A 15,985-nucleotide genomic window follows, 5' to 3' on the forward strand; every position below is an offset into this window, starting at 1 on the left:
ACATTTTCTCACTGTACATCACACATTTCTGTCTGGTATTCCTGCCTTACTTTCTGCTTGCATTACTCAGAAGTAATCTAACACTTGAAAACTATATGAGCATTTTTATTTCAAATCAAGTCAGGCTGCGTAAAACCTGTAAACAACTAGTCCTTTTATGTTTGAATGAATTACAAAGGATATTAAATACTACAGCATCATGGCTAAAGAAAGAAAGACATGTACAGTCCATTTACAGGTCAGTAAATACCTCTGCTTCCTATAACCACCTATGACAAGCAAGGACTCCCTGTTGAACATAAAGCCATTGATCTGCAATTAAATCTTCTAAACCATGAGGAACACTGTTTGACTTTTTCCATTAACTGAGTTTTAGACTGCTGGAGAAGCCAAAATTTTTAAGTGAGGACAAAATTACCATTATTTGAGCTATTGATGCACTAGCCTATGATGTTTTCAACAAAAACAGATGCACAACAAATCGTGCCAATGCCTTGGTAGCAGAATAACTGAAGAAATCACAGCTACCACTGGTTACACTGCCAGTATCCAGAAAGCAACAAAATGATTGGTCATATTTACTGACCCCTCAAACACAGCACAAAGCAAAACTGCCATCTGAGAAAAACAGCATTGATATTTCCTTCCCAACAATTTAGCCTAAGCTAATAGAAAAATGACACATCTGAAAAACAATTCCTCCTTACTGCCACCATGTCCAACTTATCCTGTGAGTGCACTGACTGAATACAGAAGCATTGCATTGCTTCAGATCCATTTAGAATAATTGCTACTGAAATCTTTATTGGAAAACAGTAGTGGAGAGACAGGAATCAAATGACTGCAGTTAATGTTTCTAACTGGAGTCTCCAAACTGCAAGCTCTTGGAAAGGCAAAAGTGGCTGTGGGGACACTGCCTGTCTATAGGTTCTTTTGTCCTTTTTACAACAGTCTCTTGTTTCTGAGTAGTATAGAATGCATAATATCCAAAAGTCATGGGTATCAATATCCTGCATTCTACAGCTGGTTTTGGTTGCCACTCTCCCTTCTTGCTTAAAGCTAAAATCCTTTTTTTTCTCTTCCCCTTTCTGAGCAGCTGTTCCCAGATGGAGGAGACAGTGAGAACTCAGCAACTCCTATAAAAACATGAAAACTCATGTACTAAAAATGTACAATAATATGGTTAAAAATTCCCTATAAAATCTTTCTATTGCTCAGCAAAAATTCATTCTTGGACTTGGAAGCTGTATGCTCCATCCATAGTTCATATTTCTAGCACTGAATTCTCACCCAAGAGAGATTGACCTTGGCTGCAAAAGAAATCATTCAAACAGCTCACTTTGGGGCAGAAAGCATGGATCAGGCTTGCAGAGTATTCAGCTAAGCAATATTGCAATAGTCAATAACTCTTGTTACAGACACACACTGCCCACTGTTAGGAAATTAAGATGAGATGCAATGAACCAAGCAGACAAGGTGCTGAAAGAGATTCCAGAACAGAAATCCCTCAATGTGAGGGTTTTCTGAAACTTCATCTGGCAGATACCTGAAGACAGAAAATCAGATCTTTTGCAAATACATATCTGCATAAAATTGTCCCAATTCCATGGGGAAGGTTTATCTATGGGATGAGCACCAAGCATAAAATAGAGGAAGAACCAGGATCAAACCTTATGAACAAATCTAACAAGTGTGAAATGGATGTGGAGACTCCCAGCAAGGGCATGAAAATTCCCACCTGTGTCAGGGTCACAAAAGTTCTATTTCCATGGAATCTTCTGTATTATAACAATGTCATAGTTTCAAGTGATCTGGTCAGGCTCAAATGAAAGGTTATCAACTGATAATAAAGCAACTTCAAGCCATAAAATTGAAATGAAATTTGAATCAAATCTATCAATTGTTATGAATACCCATCTTGTTCCAAGGTAACTGTTAAATCATTGTGCCTTGAGAAATGTGACAAAATTCATGAAACACAGAGTTCTCAAAGAAAAATCTGTATTACTGTCTCATTTTATAGATGGGGAAACTTAAGCACCAAGTCATAAAGATGCCTGCTTTTATGTCTTGCACACATGCTCAGGGCTAAACCAATAATTAGATTTGGAGTCAGGAAAGACTCTGTGCCTCAGTAAAACAGGGCAAGGCCCCTGCGTGTAGCATTCTTTGATTTTAATTTGCTGCTTTCTGTAGAGACATACTCTACTTGCTAAGGTCATCCAGATGGTACCAGTGAGTGCAAGCCTCCAGAGCAATTCCACTCCAGTGGCTGCTTCTCTCTCAGGATGGCAAAGAGCACCCAGCAGGCTGTCCTGGCAGCCAGCTGCCTCCTGCTGTGGCCACACATTTATTGGCCCTTCTGGAGTAGCTGTTGCTGTGTACAGATGGCAAAGTGGAATTAGATGCATGAATTCTACTTTACTGGCAGCCACCATTTCTATATCCAGATGCTTTGCAGCAGGTCCTGAAACTGAGCATCCAGTCTTCCCTGCTGACCAAACCAGAGCTTCCAGAATCCCACAGCGTGTACCAGCAGGGATGTATCTCTCCTCCTCACTTTTTTTTGTCACAGTGTCATGTTTGAGATTTTTCTCAAAAATCTCAAGTCTGTCTCCAGATATTTGGGGATGTTTTGAGGCTTGCAGAGTTCAGAGAGAAGGGAGTGAATGGTCTTGTGACCTTTCTGGATGACTTAATCTATTCTACAGGAAATTGCACTTAATGACCAGAGAAGTTTAAATCCTGTATTCCTAGAGTCTCAAGTCAGCATCAGATGTAGGAGTATGTTACAGTGAAAAGGAAATGACTGAACTAAACCAAACAGTTATTATATGAAAATTACTTCTGATCACCATCAAATTAACAATTTGTCAATGATCCATGGATGCAAATCTTCATATAATGTTACACCTCTCCAGACCTCACAGTTCCCTATATTGTACAGAGGCCTCCTTCTTCTACTGTAGAAAATGTTTGCAGTCAAATGTCAATTTTCTGTATTTCTGTTTAGTTTTTTCTGTTTATTCATATGAATAAACAGAGACAGAGCACAAATCTCTAAAGTTTTCTAAGATTATTCAGCTTAGTGATGTGCCACCAGCCACCAAGCACACTCCTCCCTGTTCCAAAAGCACACCAAAGTCACTCACCCTGTGGCCACATGTTGATCCTGAGGGAGCAGGGCAGGACTGCATCTTTCAGCAGCAGTCTTCTGTTACACTGGATTAGGTGTAATATGAAACTGCACTTTTAAAGAAAAGTAGATTTATGATGCAAAGAAAATTTCAAATTGCATGGATTAATCATCTTTCAATAAAAATTATGTTGAACTAAAGCTATTCTTAACCAACAACTGTATCCCCAAAGTTATCCATGTTTTATTCTTTAACAAGTGAATAATTTGTAATTCTCAATTTTAAAATAATGTATTTCTGCAACATAGAAATTTTATCTCAAACAGCTATTAAAAATGCAAACCAAAATCCTCACAATGCAGTTTGAATAAATGCCAGAAATGAAAATGAAGTAATGTCTTTACAAAAGTTTCCAGTTTTAATTCTACTCTCAACCCTTTCTTACTGCAGCACAATGCTTCCCATGCAGACAGCTTGTCATTTTTCTTCTGCAGGGAAATACAGGGGAGGGAAGTGGGGTGGGAGAACAACCCTAACCTGATTTAACAGTCTATTGTGCAATTCAACAGCATCCTGTGGCAATGTCTGCAAAATTAATCCTAGCACACTAAGGGACCCCTCACTGAGCATAACCTGCCTTAAACCTTTTCCCATTTAACTGAGGGAGGCTATTTGCTCAAGCACTTTGGGATGACATCATTTGTTATTTGAGGCCAAAAGCTAAGGGTAATTAAGGCTAAAGAAAATGTTCTGATTTTTTTTTTTTTTTTTTTTTTTTTGCAATTAAAATGCATAGAGACATTTGTAACAGATACGAGTGCAGAACAATAGAAACATGATTGGAAGAAGTAAAAAAAGTCTGACTATTGTGCAACCAGTGTGGAAGAAGATTGGAAAGCCCTTTGTCAATAGCACCTCATTCTACTCCCACAAAGGGAAATGCATAAACAAAAGAAAATACAATGGCTGGAGGCATATGGAAATTGCTTTCTTTTTTTGTTTATATGATTGATATTCCCCAAAATATTCTAGTGTAATTTTAAAACCCTTTATAACAGATTTATGAAAGAATGCACAGCAATTCTACATGACTGGGCTAAGAAAACCAGAGGAAGGGCCCTGTTAGGAATGACAATTGTTGTTGGCAGCTCTACCTCTCCAACAAACAAACCCATGGTTCTTTTTCTCTACAGTCTGGCATATTATTTTAAAACACAAATTTGAAGCAGTTGGATATCAGGATTGAGTTAGCTGCTTTTTTTTGGAAAGAGTAAGATAAATGCACAGATAATAACAGAATGAAATGTTGTGAACACGAGTTGTTAAGACTCCACAGAAAAGTTAAAGCCTTCTAATATGTTAATTACAATACATTAATGCTATTTCTTTCAAATTACATTATAATAGTAACAACCACTGAAAATACCAGTTCTCCTAAACTATAAATTTTGATAAAACTAACTGCCCAGGATCATGTGTTTACAGAGGAAAGACGGAAAAGATTGAATCAGGTTTCTTTAATTTAAGCAAAAATATCCCCAAGAAAAGATTTTCCATGTAACCAACTTACATTTTACAAAAGTCTCAGCATTCTAAAGGCAGTGCTGATGCCTCCTGAGAATGCTTCCCCCTCTGACTTCCTTTCTCTGCCCAAATGAATTAGAGCAAATTGCAGGAATATTGTCAGATAGCCACATCCCACAGCACATGAAATGCAACTCTGAAGTTAGAGAATCCTACAAATATTTGAAGCATGACAGATGGATACTATCATATTTTTAAATATTTTTAAGTATTTTGATCTGACTGAATGATTTGAAAAGCAATGAGAATGGTTAAGAAGCATACAGTGTTTAAACAGTGCAAATTTCTTATCCTTCTAATATGATGAAACAATGAAACATGAAAATCTGCTGGAAGTGTTTCTGCTGGCAAGTAATTGCATTGACAACACTGTATTTATTATCACAGAAGAATTATATGAGTAGATGTTGTACCAGAAGTCATTCTGTTTTACACCATAATGAGTGGGGTTATTTTAGAACTGCAGAATAATTTGTCAAAAACATTCACAGAATCATTTAGCTTAGAAAAAATCTCTAAGACCTAGTCCAACCTTTGACCAATCATCACACTTTGAATCAGACCATGGCACTAAATGCCACATCCAGTGGTTTCCTGGCAATTTCAGCATCGCCATGGGCAGCCTGTTCCAATGTTTAACAACCCTATCTGTGAAGAAATTCTTTCTGAAATGTGAAAATATTCTCTCACCATAAACTGATAATGCTGGGAAGTCTTACAGACATAGTCACGACAGAAGCATAAATTCATTTAGAGAATTTTAAAAGGTTGGCAGATCAGAGTATCAAAAATATCAAGCACTCGCCCATCATTAAGTTCAATACTGAGCACTCAGAGCTTTGGAGAATCAGGCCCGACATGGAGCATTTGTATGCGTGCCGAACATAAATTCGGTGACAAGCATTGTGCAAGTGGAAGGATCAGCCAGTCCCCTGCGGGCAGCCCGTGCCGCAGCCCCGCTGCAGAGCGCGCACTGCAGTGCACCCTTGGGGGTGCCATTACCAAACCCAGCCACTGGAGGGCAGAGGAAGCACAGCACTTTTCTAGGCAGTTCAAATACAGACTAAAACTGTTTCAAAATTTAAGACTTTAAAGCCTGTCTTTATATGGAAAGGCCAAATAAATAGCCAGAAATTTTTAGTGCAGAATATTGAACTAAATACCTGCTATCTTAATTTCCTTAATATGGCATCATTCATAGAAACTGAATCCCAAGATATTTTTGAGAATTACTATGATCCATACAATAAAATTCTACAGACCAAAAGTACTAAATCTATCATTAAAATAGATTTTATAATTTTCATTTAATATATAAAACATAATTTGGTTACACAGACAAAAGAATGTCCCTTTAGACAAGAATCTAGAAATTGTGATCAGGCACTTAAAACCTTAGAAGTAGTAAAATGTCATGGACAGATAAAATAAAAACTTGGTTCTAAGAGAGCAAGAAAGGATCAGAGAAAAAGAACGTACAATAATTGAGTTGGTGCAAGGTTATGGATTTTTCTAAAGGTCACAATGAAACAATGAGTTTGAAATATAAACAATTTAAAAATTGCAAAGTCCCAACATTTTATAGTGATTAATAACAAGATTAATGACATAGATAACTTTCAATGTAGGGCACTATCATATACCACCTGTCTACTTCTGTCCTTTTAGCTCCAAATTGCACAAGATTAAGGAGAAGAGTGACACACTATACTCTCATGGTATTCTCAAGCCATCCTAGTGGCAGAGGAAAACCTTGTTTAAGAGCCAGGAGGAAAAGATCCTGGAACATAAGTGCAGAAAGAAGGAATACTTACTTCTCTTTAAGTCTAGATGTTGTATCAGTTTTACTGGTCACACATGCACATCCTTACAACATCCTAAACCAGATGATCCAGCTTGAAATTTAATATCAAAGCCCTACTTGCTACCTGTGTGATTCCACAACATATTCTGTTTGCTCAAGATGCTGAACTTTACACCCACTGATTACCAACATGGATCAAAACACAAAATCTATCCTTTGACTCTCTTTTTTCTTTTATTATTTTAAGGCACAAGCAATGCAGTAATTACTGTGTCACTCTAATACCAGCCCCACAGCACATCCATGTGATCAAATATTAAACATACCTAGGGGTATGAAAGTCATTGGCAATCACACCCAGCTACACCAAAGCCTGTATATCCCTAAGCATTTTTGATCATGTTCTTATCTCTTTGCTTAATAAACAGTGTCCTGCAAAAAAACAGATATTAAAAGAAATCAAATTTATTGCTGTTTCTAAACTCAACAAGTACATGATTCATTTTCCAACCTGCTTGTCAATCTAAGAAAGCAAAACTTCAGTGGTAACACTGTGCCATGCAAAGCAACACTTCATTCTTTATGAAATTCTCCTGAAAATACTGCTGGCCACACCAATATCAACTTTGGGTGCCCAAAATAGACAGACTGGTTTCCATATTTTGTGTGCAGCCCTTTCCTCTCATGTCACACAAGCCCAGGCACTATTCCCCCACAAAGGAATCTACAACTAAAGGCTCTTCAGCAGCCCTGGATTCCTTTCCCCCACCAACAATCCTGTTTGCCCACTGTGACCACAACCACTCCCTTTTTGAAGCAAAAAGGTGGGATCCTTATGCCCCCCAAGAGGCTGAACAGCCCCAATTCCCCCTCATATAATGATTATTATTACTTTGTCTTTTTCCTCTTTCATTATCAAATATATACATAAGATACTCTAAATAGCCCATACAAAATAACAGAATGTGATTTTGATTCAAGATGAATCCATTACACAGATAAGAGGACATGAAATAATAATTCAAGTCAATCACTATAGCTCTGAAGTATTTTTGAAAATAAAATATCTTATATTTCCCATCCAAATACATATTAAGTCCTTTAAAATAAATGGATCAAGATCATCAATCTATGAATTAATAGGGAAATGAAATCAATCCAAGAATAAAAAAGTTTTTACAAGCAATTTCTACAAAGCTTTGATTTTATGACTGTTAGCAAAACCTGAGACTTGATCTCAATTGTTTAAGATCAGCTTATTTTCATGTTAGATAAACTGGAGGCATTTGCAAATTATTTTACACTGCTTTTATGCAAGGCTTCTGTTAAAATCCAGTCACATAAAAAATGCTGGATTATTTTTAAAGTCACATTTCTTCTAATAACATTTTGAGCACAGTGTTAATTTTCTTTCATATGACTATAAAACTCGCAGGTTTCATCTCTTCAGAAGTATTTTGAACACAAAATTTTGAACAAGTAGACAAATGTAGATGTATCCATACAAGAAAAATCATAATGTGCAGTTTACTGGTGTGCTGGCTTGCTATTTGTAAGCACAGACTTGCCAAACTAAATAATTGCAAATTCAAAGTGTTAAATGACAATTTAATGAATGTTGTTTCAATCTGGGCTTTTGATGCTAACATTGGAGCTTCAAAATATGCTTTTATGTATGCTTCCAGTAACATCACCAGAGAACTTTGGGAGCATTGGCTCCTTGGTATAAATTACTGTGAATTTGCTTTTAGACCACAAGCATAGCTCAGCTTTTTTTTGGACAATACTGGGCACTGCTGAAATTTGTAGCTAGAAAAAATATAATATAGAGACAGCAATTAAGAGAAGAACATAAATTCAAAACAAATTATTATGCAGCCCAGCATCCCAGTTAGGGTCACAGGTACTGGACCTGTCTCAGGAAAACGCTACTAGAATATTTAGGCCCCACTACAGTCAGAGACAGAGGCCCAGTATCAACCTGACAGAGCCTAAATTGTATCAGTGACAGCTTGATCATACTAAGAGTGAGAGGGATCTTTGCTAGAACAATTTGCACCATCTTAGTCAACATATCAGCTTATCACAAGGGTCAAATGAACACTGCAGCAAAAGCAAGGCAACACGGCTGGGAGCAAAAGTTGCAGCTTCACGAGCTTAAGCCAGACCTAGAACAAAAGACTGATATTTTTCTATGTTCTGAAGGGCAGAGACACAAACAGAAACACTGCAAGGCAAAGCATGCAAAACTGGAGCAGGACAGGATTCCAGCATCCAGGGTGGCCTCTGCCCACAGCCTCCCCCAGTGCTGCTCCTGCCTGCACAAGAACAGAACTGTCCCATACATTGCCAAGGGATATTGCATATTGCCAGCAACGACAGGACAAACACCCTGTGAAGTCCAGACTAATACTTTCCAAAGTGGAAAAAAATCCAGTTGCATTTGAGAAAGTGATGGGTGCAATTTAAACCCATGCTGGACAAAGTAGGTATGAATGCAAAATGAGACGTGCTTTTTTGACTTGCTGATTCCTTTACTCTGGGAAGAACAAGCTAAGCCAAATGAAGCAAATAATGCAACTCTGCTTTTAAATTCTTTTACCCTTAGCACTGTGCAGAGCACTCCTAGTACCTCACACTAAAGATCCTGCTGGTAACATTTGCTAATGGAGAGCAGGATACCAGGACTGGTGCTATTATTATTCTGCTACTCTTCTACTGTTTCTCTTAAATTGCTCTGTCAGACTTCCGTCACTTGAGACAAGTTCCATTATAGCAGACATTAGGTGTATTTAGGTATTTGCCAGATAATAGAGTAAGGTTCTTAAGCAATCAATCTGTACAGATTAGTCTAATCTGTTGCTGCTAGAAACCTTGTTTCCAGAAGCAAAGTAGACAATAGTTTCAGATTACCTCCAGTAAGGTTAAGCTATGGGCAATATACGTTTTGAGGTGTGAAGAAAAACAAAATAAAAGAATGCATTCCCAATACCGACTTTGCCTTTACCAGAACAGGCAGGTATCTGATTTGAGATTTCAGTTTCTCAAAAAGCTATTCCTAATGGATCTGGTTCCATTTAAACTGCTTCAGTTGTGGTTCTCCTAAGTATTTTGGAATGCAGGATACAACAGAATTCAGTTAGGAATGTTATTTATAAAAAAAAATGTTTCAATATCAGATAAAAGTTTGTTATTTCCATATTAAAATAAGATTTCCAGAAGCAAAGCCAAACAATTAAAGATTTTTAGGATTCTGCATAAAAGTGAAGGAATGAGCCAATGAAGTTAAAAACATGGAAGGGCCAATATCTGTCACCCAGGTCTAAAGTAATGCAGTTGTTCAGTGATACTTTTCAGAAAATATAAAAATGCTTTTTATTTAAACTCTCATATGAACTATGAGAGTTCATATACTATATGTTCATATACTATACATATACTATTTGTTCATATACTATAATTCAAAATACTAGTTCATAAACTATAATTCAAAATACTGAGTGAGAACTGTCAGGTCATCCCTCCCTTTAGCTTTTCCTAGTATAAGACTACATAAAACGATTTTTTTCTATTACCCATTTTCTCACTTACCTTTCATTCTATTGGACAACAGATATGGATACAAGCACGAAGAAAGGAAGAGCAATACTGTGTCTGTTCATGAGCTAATGTAGAATTTATGTCTAGCAAGAAACACAGGCTGGAGCCCCACTGAAGGCCACAAGCACTTGAGGATTGTGCTCAAAGTTCTGCTGAACAAAGAACAGCATAAACCTGTACTTACAATGTACTTACTACAGTGTGGCCATGAAGAGTTGGGTGGGTTTTTTTCTCTCCTTGACTTCAGGCTCAATATCAAATGGGAAGTTAATTAACTTTCATGTACTGTTTGATAAAAATTAATTCAACACCCTAAAATTAATGGCAATGATGTGGATATCTGGTCTGGTCCCCACTGATCTGATCTCACGAAATGCTACATTCTGTCATTAAAAGATAATAGGGCAACTTCCATAACTAGAACACCTATACTGACCAGAGAGGAGATCACCAATTTAAAGAATAAAATAGGGAAATAACCTAAATTAACTAAAATTAAGTGAAAATATTATCATTGTCAGCTTCTTTGAACTGAGCAATTGTTACAACTGAAGTCAGTTGAATAATAGTCGTTTCATTGGAGATGCCTTTTTCTAAAAATTATGTTCTTTATGAAAAGTATCATATTCTTTATAAATAAGCTATCTAAACTCCAAAGTGACAAACTGTTTCCAGTAGCAAAATCTATTTTGCATATGGTTTATTTCAGACTTGAAACGTTATTCTTCTAAAACCGTAAAGATTTGTCAAGTCATCTGCAGCAATTCATAGTAGCTGAAATTCTTGTGCAACCTAGGGTTTGGTTTGCTTTAAATTGCAAAAATATTTAAAAATCTCTGAAAAATTTTACTCAAATATATAGGAAAAGTTCATTTCTTCCACAAAAAGTCGATTATTATAATAATTCAAGTATTTACAATTTATTTGAATGAAAATGATAAACTTTCAAATCTGGGCAAAAAATCATAATTACTATATCATTACTTAATACAGGTTATGTATAATTTTTAATTTTCTGTACTAGTACTTTAACAGCAAGCCATCCTTCCTTCTACTCTAGCAGGCTGGAGGTGAAAGTATTTTTCACCATTAGAAACTGAGATTCTCTGTGTGATCTTTTCAGCTTTGCACGACGGTTCTGGAACCAGATCTAAAATGGAAAGAGAAGAGATGCTTTTTAGAAATAAAGGAGTGGAAGCAGAATAATATTTGAAACTTAAAAGTATTCACACAGCATGACAATATTTTATGTGATGACAGCATTTTGCAAGTTAAATATATTTAAATAAATTTTAAAATTAAATAAATTTTAAATAAATTTAAAATCTGCAGGTGCCAGCATGTATTTACCTGCTACCTGTAATTGTAAACCACAGACAAAGAAAATAGTATCTCCAGGTTACCTGGAAAGTGAGATCAGCTTCACTGTAATTAATACAAAAACTGGTAATAAATTCAGTGACAGAATCAGATCCTGGAAGGTCCTGAACATCTGGAATTCACAAATGTCTTATGGTGCTATTTCTTCAGCTACTTAATTATTTGCAGCATCAAGTTTCCCATCAAGCCCAATGTAATACTTGCAACAAAAGCCTGACAAACAACAAAGTGAAGCCCAAATTCTCATGTTTACAGTATGTCTCTTATCATATTGAACTACTTGGAAATCAGTAACATCCCTGAATAGATTTTGCTTTTGGCCAGATAAAGATTTAACCAGGTTTAAACACTAGTTTAACACGTCTGTGCTCAGCTGGCAGTCTCACAAATATGTAGGCAGTCACAGAAATTATGTCCATACCTATTTCAAATTTAATTTTCAAAAATGGTGACAAAATATAAAAATTATTTCAATGATCAAGGTCTGTACATAATAACTAGAGATTAATAGAGCAGATAATGTGGAAATATTACAGTGATGAATACCTCATTAATGTTATGGAAGACATTAGATTTCAGAAGGAATTCAATGGTTTCCACTTTACAAATCATTGAAGGCATGTTTCATGTATATACATTGATTTAAACAGAGATATTAACATTCTCATTACTGACATCAAACTACTTACATATATATCCAGAGAGAACATATAGCCAGAATTAAAGAAAAGTTCAAGTAAATTTTTAATTACCTGGATCCTGTCTTCATCTAAATCTAATTTGCGAGCTAACTCTTCTCTAATATCAATGCCAGGGTAGGAGTTCATCTTAAAAACACTCTCCAAGACTTCAATCTGAGGAGATTAAAATACACTTGTTGAATAGTTAACACTATGTTCATAGCAGTAATACATAAAATAAATAAAACAACAGCTTAGTTTGTTCAACAGGAGACTTCTGATCAGTGCCTAATTCTGATTCCATGCAAAAACACAGATCTGCTGAAATTAGCAACATTCCTGTTAATTTACACTAGTTCCTGATTACATTTCTCTCTGCAGATGGACACCATGCTGAATTTACCAGCTGTTAAGAGGTTTCTTCCAACATTTTACTAAACTACATTGTTACTCATTTGTTAAATGCTAAGGAAAGCCCTACCTGATTTCTAGTGAATGCAGTCCTTGGTCTTCTACCCCTGTACCAGCTCAATTCTCGTTTGAAAGACAGCCTTTCAGTGACTGAAAAATATTTTTCACATTTCAAAACTTTTTCCTCTTGCACTGGATCACTTCTACCATGAAATAATGGATTTTCATAGCAAACAACAGGGATTTGCAGATGGGGATTACTGTCATCACCTAAAACTAGAAAAAGCAAGAAAAGGAGAGGTTCGATTTACTGGTTTGCTGTAGAAACATGACAGTATTTGTAAAGGGTAGAAGCTTAAGGGGTTACAGACTGACTTACCCAAGCTGGTGCATGCATCCATCCAGGGTCTGTGAGGTTTCCCAGCTGGAATGCCATCTTTTTTCTGCTCCAGTCCCAATATACTCTCAATTGAAAAGGAGCACTGTGTGGTTTTACTCTCTCCAAAGCCGGGCACCTTGTGCAGACCCGGAGAGGCCGCCGTGGTGGCAGCACACAGCGAGGGGCCAGCCATGCCTTCACCCTCAGCCAGCATAGCAGGGGCACCGCACTTGCATTTCTCCACAAACCCTCCTTATAACTATGTTGACAAGGGGGCCGGATTTGCAACGTCATTAATTAAAATCTTTTATTAGAAAGTTTTAGCATGTCAATGAAAACTCTCCCACCAAGAGGCACGAGGAGTTAATTGTTTATTTGTTTGCAAGTAATTAGCAACTAATGGTGACACTAGGGGGGCCACCAAGGGGGACGAAAAGTGTTATCTCTCCTAACCAGAGCATCGACTTAACTTTCTCAAAAGAAGCTGTGCACAAATATAGTACTTCTCTTTTATTTGAAATCATTAATGTATAAAATCAGTTTTTAAAAAAACTTTATACTCTAATGGACTCCACTTACCTAAACATAGAAGCATGATAGGAAACCAGTCAAGTAATAAGTAATCTCATTTAAGTGAATTTCCTTCCAAGGAAATTTAAAAAATAATCTCTTAATGCTATTAGGGTAATCCCGATGAAAATGCCTCTGTTTTTTCATATGCATATGTAATGGTGAACGTGGTCAATAAAACAACAATAGCTTTTGGCATAAGGCACTGTGCAGTGGGTTGGCAGTGTTGTCAAAGCTCAGTGTAATTGCCTTCCAAGTGCCTGGATTAGTTAATAGGAACAGTTGCACCAACTATTTTAAATAATTCATGCATTCATTTTTCTTATTAAAATAACTTCGTTGCAGCCTTTTTCAAACACACCAGATGTGAAATTTCCTGATAACTCTTCACTACAGAAAAGCAAAAATTCGAGTAATAGAAGCAGTACACTCAAATTTACACGTTTAAAAGCATCATTTTTCTTGTAGGTTTATAGCAAACAGAAGTATTTAAATCCTACAGAGTCAACACTTAGAATCACAAAAAAAATCCCAGTCATGAGAAGAAAGGAGATAAAAGCTTTGCAATGGGGCTTGAAGTCTGACAGAATTCTGATTTCACCCATTTCAAAGAAAAAAACCCACCTATAAGGTTTTCACATTGGGGTTCATCGGTCAGTCACTCAGCAGTTTGCACCACATGCTCAAAACCAGCTTTTGGTTCAGGACAAGAAAAGGAGGAATTTCTGCAGAGACACTATAAAATCAGGATTTGTCCAAAAACAACAGGCAAAAATGAAAACAATATTTTTATTTCAGAAGGAAAAGTTACCCCTCCTACTGGCCTGATTTTGTGTCGTATGGTAAGATTGTTGTCAAACCAAACTGTTAAAAGAGTGACAATTCCACAAGTGATATTACCAAGGCCATTTTTCACATATATCAATTTATCTTGAAGCAGCATGCATCCACCTGCAACGTTCACTTGCAAGCTCCAGTCACCATTTATAGATCTTAAGCCTTCTCTTGAAAAACAATATTTCATTGTTTTGGCCCATTAGTATTGACCAATACTACCTTGCAACCCATTTGAAATTACCTGTAGACTTTTAACTAAATACCTTGGTAGGAGCAATTAGAACAACACAGCAAATAGTTGGGAATCCTAAGTAATCAATAATAGGAAAATTCACTCCTCCTTGGATATGCAAATCCAATCCTCTTACAGCATCACATACTTGATGAGGCAGCAAACTAATCTCCCTTTCAGACTTTGCACCAGTGGTTTTTGCCCAGGGACAGTGGAGTTCATCTCTTTAGTAGATGAAGCTCTGGCTCTTCAGAGATGGGAAACCTCCAAGGCTGTTTATACCAGCTGAGGAGACCACACTGACAGCTCTTGGGAGCTGCTACTCCACTGCTGGGTCAACTTTCACTAGAGCCTGGGCAATAAATTTTTCAGCTTTTTAAAAAGGTGTAAATGGTATGTATTATCTTTCTTGATTACTTATCACACTCCAAAACCTCACCTTTCACTTCACCTTTCACACAACCTCTTTACCCACCAGTATTTCATCACCTCAGAAGTCATATTGCCTAAAGCTCTCTTTCAAACATGTTTTTAACATGAATAGCAAGTGTTATATTCAAAGTCAAGTTCAAAATTCCCAACTTTTTAAAAAGCAAGAACACCTCAAAATGGTAGCACTGATTTTCACGAGACAAGAGGAGTTAGCTATTTCTTGGTTGAAGTAAAAGCTATTTTGACACAGGGAGATTGAGTGAATGCAGGTAAATTCAAGGTTAATCCAAGGCTGTCACTAGCAAAAGTATGAGAAACAGTGTGTTACAAAGTGGGACACACTGCAATTAAAGCCTACCTTATCCACACAGCTTCTTTTACCCTCCAACAGAGGCAAAATGTTCTCTCCATCAGGGCACACATCTAGCTAGAATCCTCTAAAGATCTGTTGACTGCTCTTCTCCCTGTTGACAAAGTGCCAAGTGTTTTTTAAGGCCTCTTAGTAGATATTTTGCAGAAAAAAACAAAAACAAAACAAAACAAACAAAAACCAACACCCCACCAAAAAACCCCAAACCAAAAAACAACCCCACAAATCAAAAAGCCCAAACAATAAAAAAACCCTCACACACTAACAAAAGGTCTACAATGCTCAAAACAGTGTACTGTACACTAAAACCACACTAGAGGAAGCAGAGGGTTTCTTCAATTCATTACTATCACATTTGTTTGCAGTCAAATTTATAGCTCAAGTAAAACTTGTATGTGCCACTTACAGTTTTAAATTCACAAAGTTAACTAAATCCAATCCACTTAAAGTTTCTACCTTCCTGAATTCCACTGGGAAAACGATGTTACAGTACAAAACAGAGTAATTTCTTACAGGAGACTGCTGTAAAGCTTGGTCATAAGTTAACTGTCTCAAAACCAGAAAGCACA

At 36.7% G+C, this 15,985-nt stretch overlaps 1 protein-coding gene across 1 annotated transcript; it reads right to left on the bottom strand.

Annotated features, from left to right (window-relative positions):
* Positions 1-10,881: 10,881 nt before the first annotated feature.
* On the bottom strand, positions 10,882-14,927 carry HESX1 (HESX homeobox 1). Its single transcript, XM_079316693.1, has 4 exons — positions 12,976-14,927; positions 12,667-12,872; positions 12,258-12,359; positions 10,882-11,275 (listed from the first exon to the last, which is right to left on the bottom strand). Exons 1-4 carry the CDS (start codon positions 13,187-13,189, stop codon positions 11,177-11,179), a joined length of 621 nt encoding a protein of 206 aa, XP_079172819.1. The 5' UTR covers positions 13,190-14,927; the 3' UTR covers positions 10,882-11,176.
* Between the last annotated feature and the right edge of the window lie 1,058 nt (positions 14,928-15,985).

Source organism: Erithacus rubecula (genome assembly GCF_903797595.1).
Source record: "Erithacus rubecula genome assembly, chromosome: 13".
NCBI lineage: Eukaryota > Metazoa > Chordata > Aves > Passeriformes > Muscicapidae > Erithacus > Erithacus rubecula.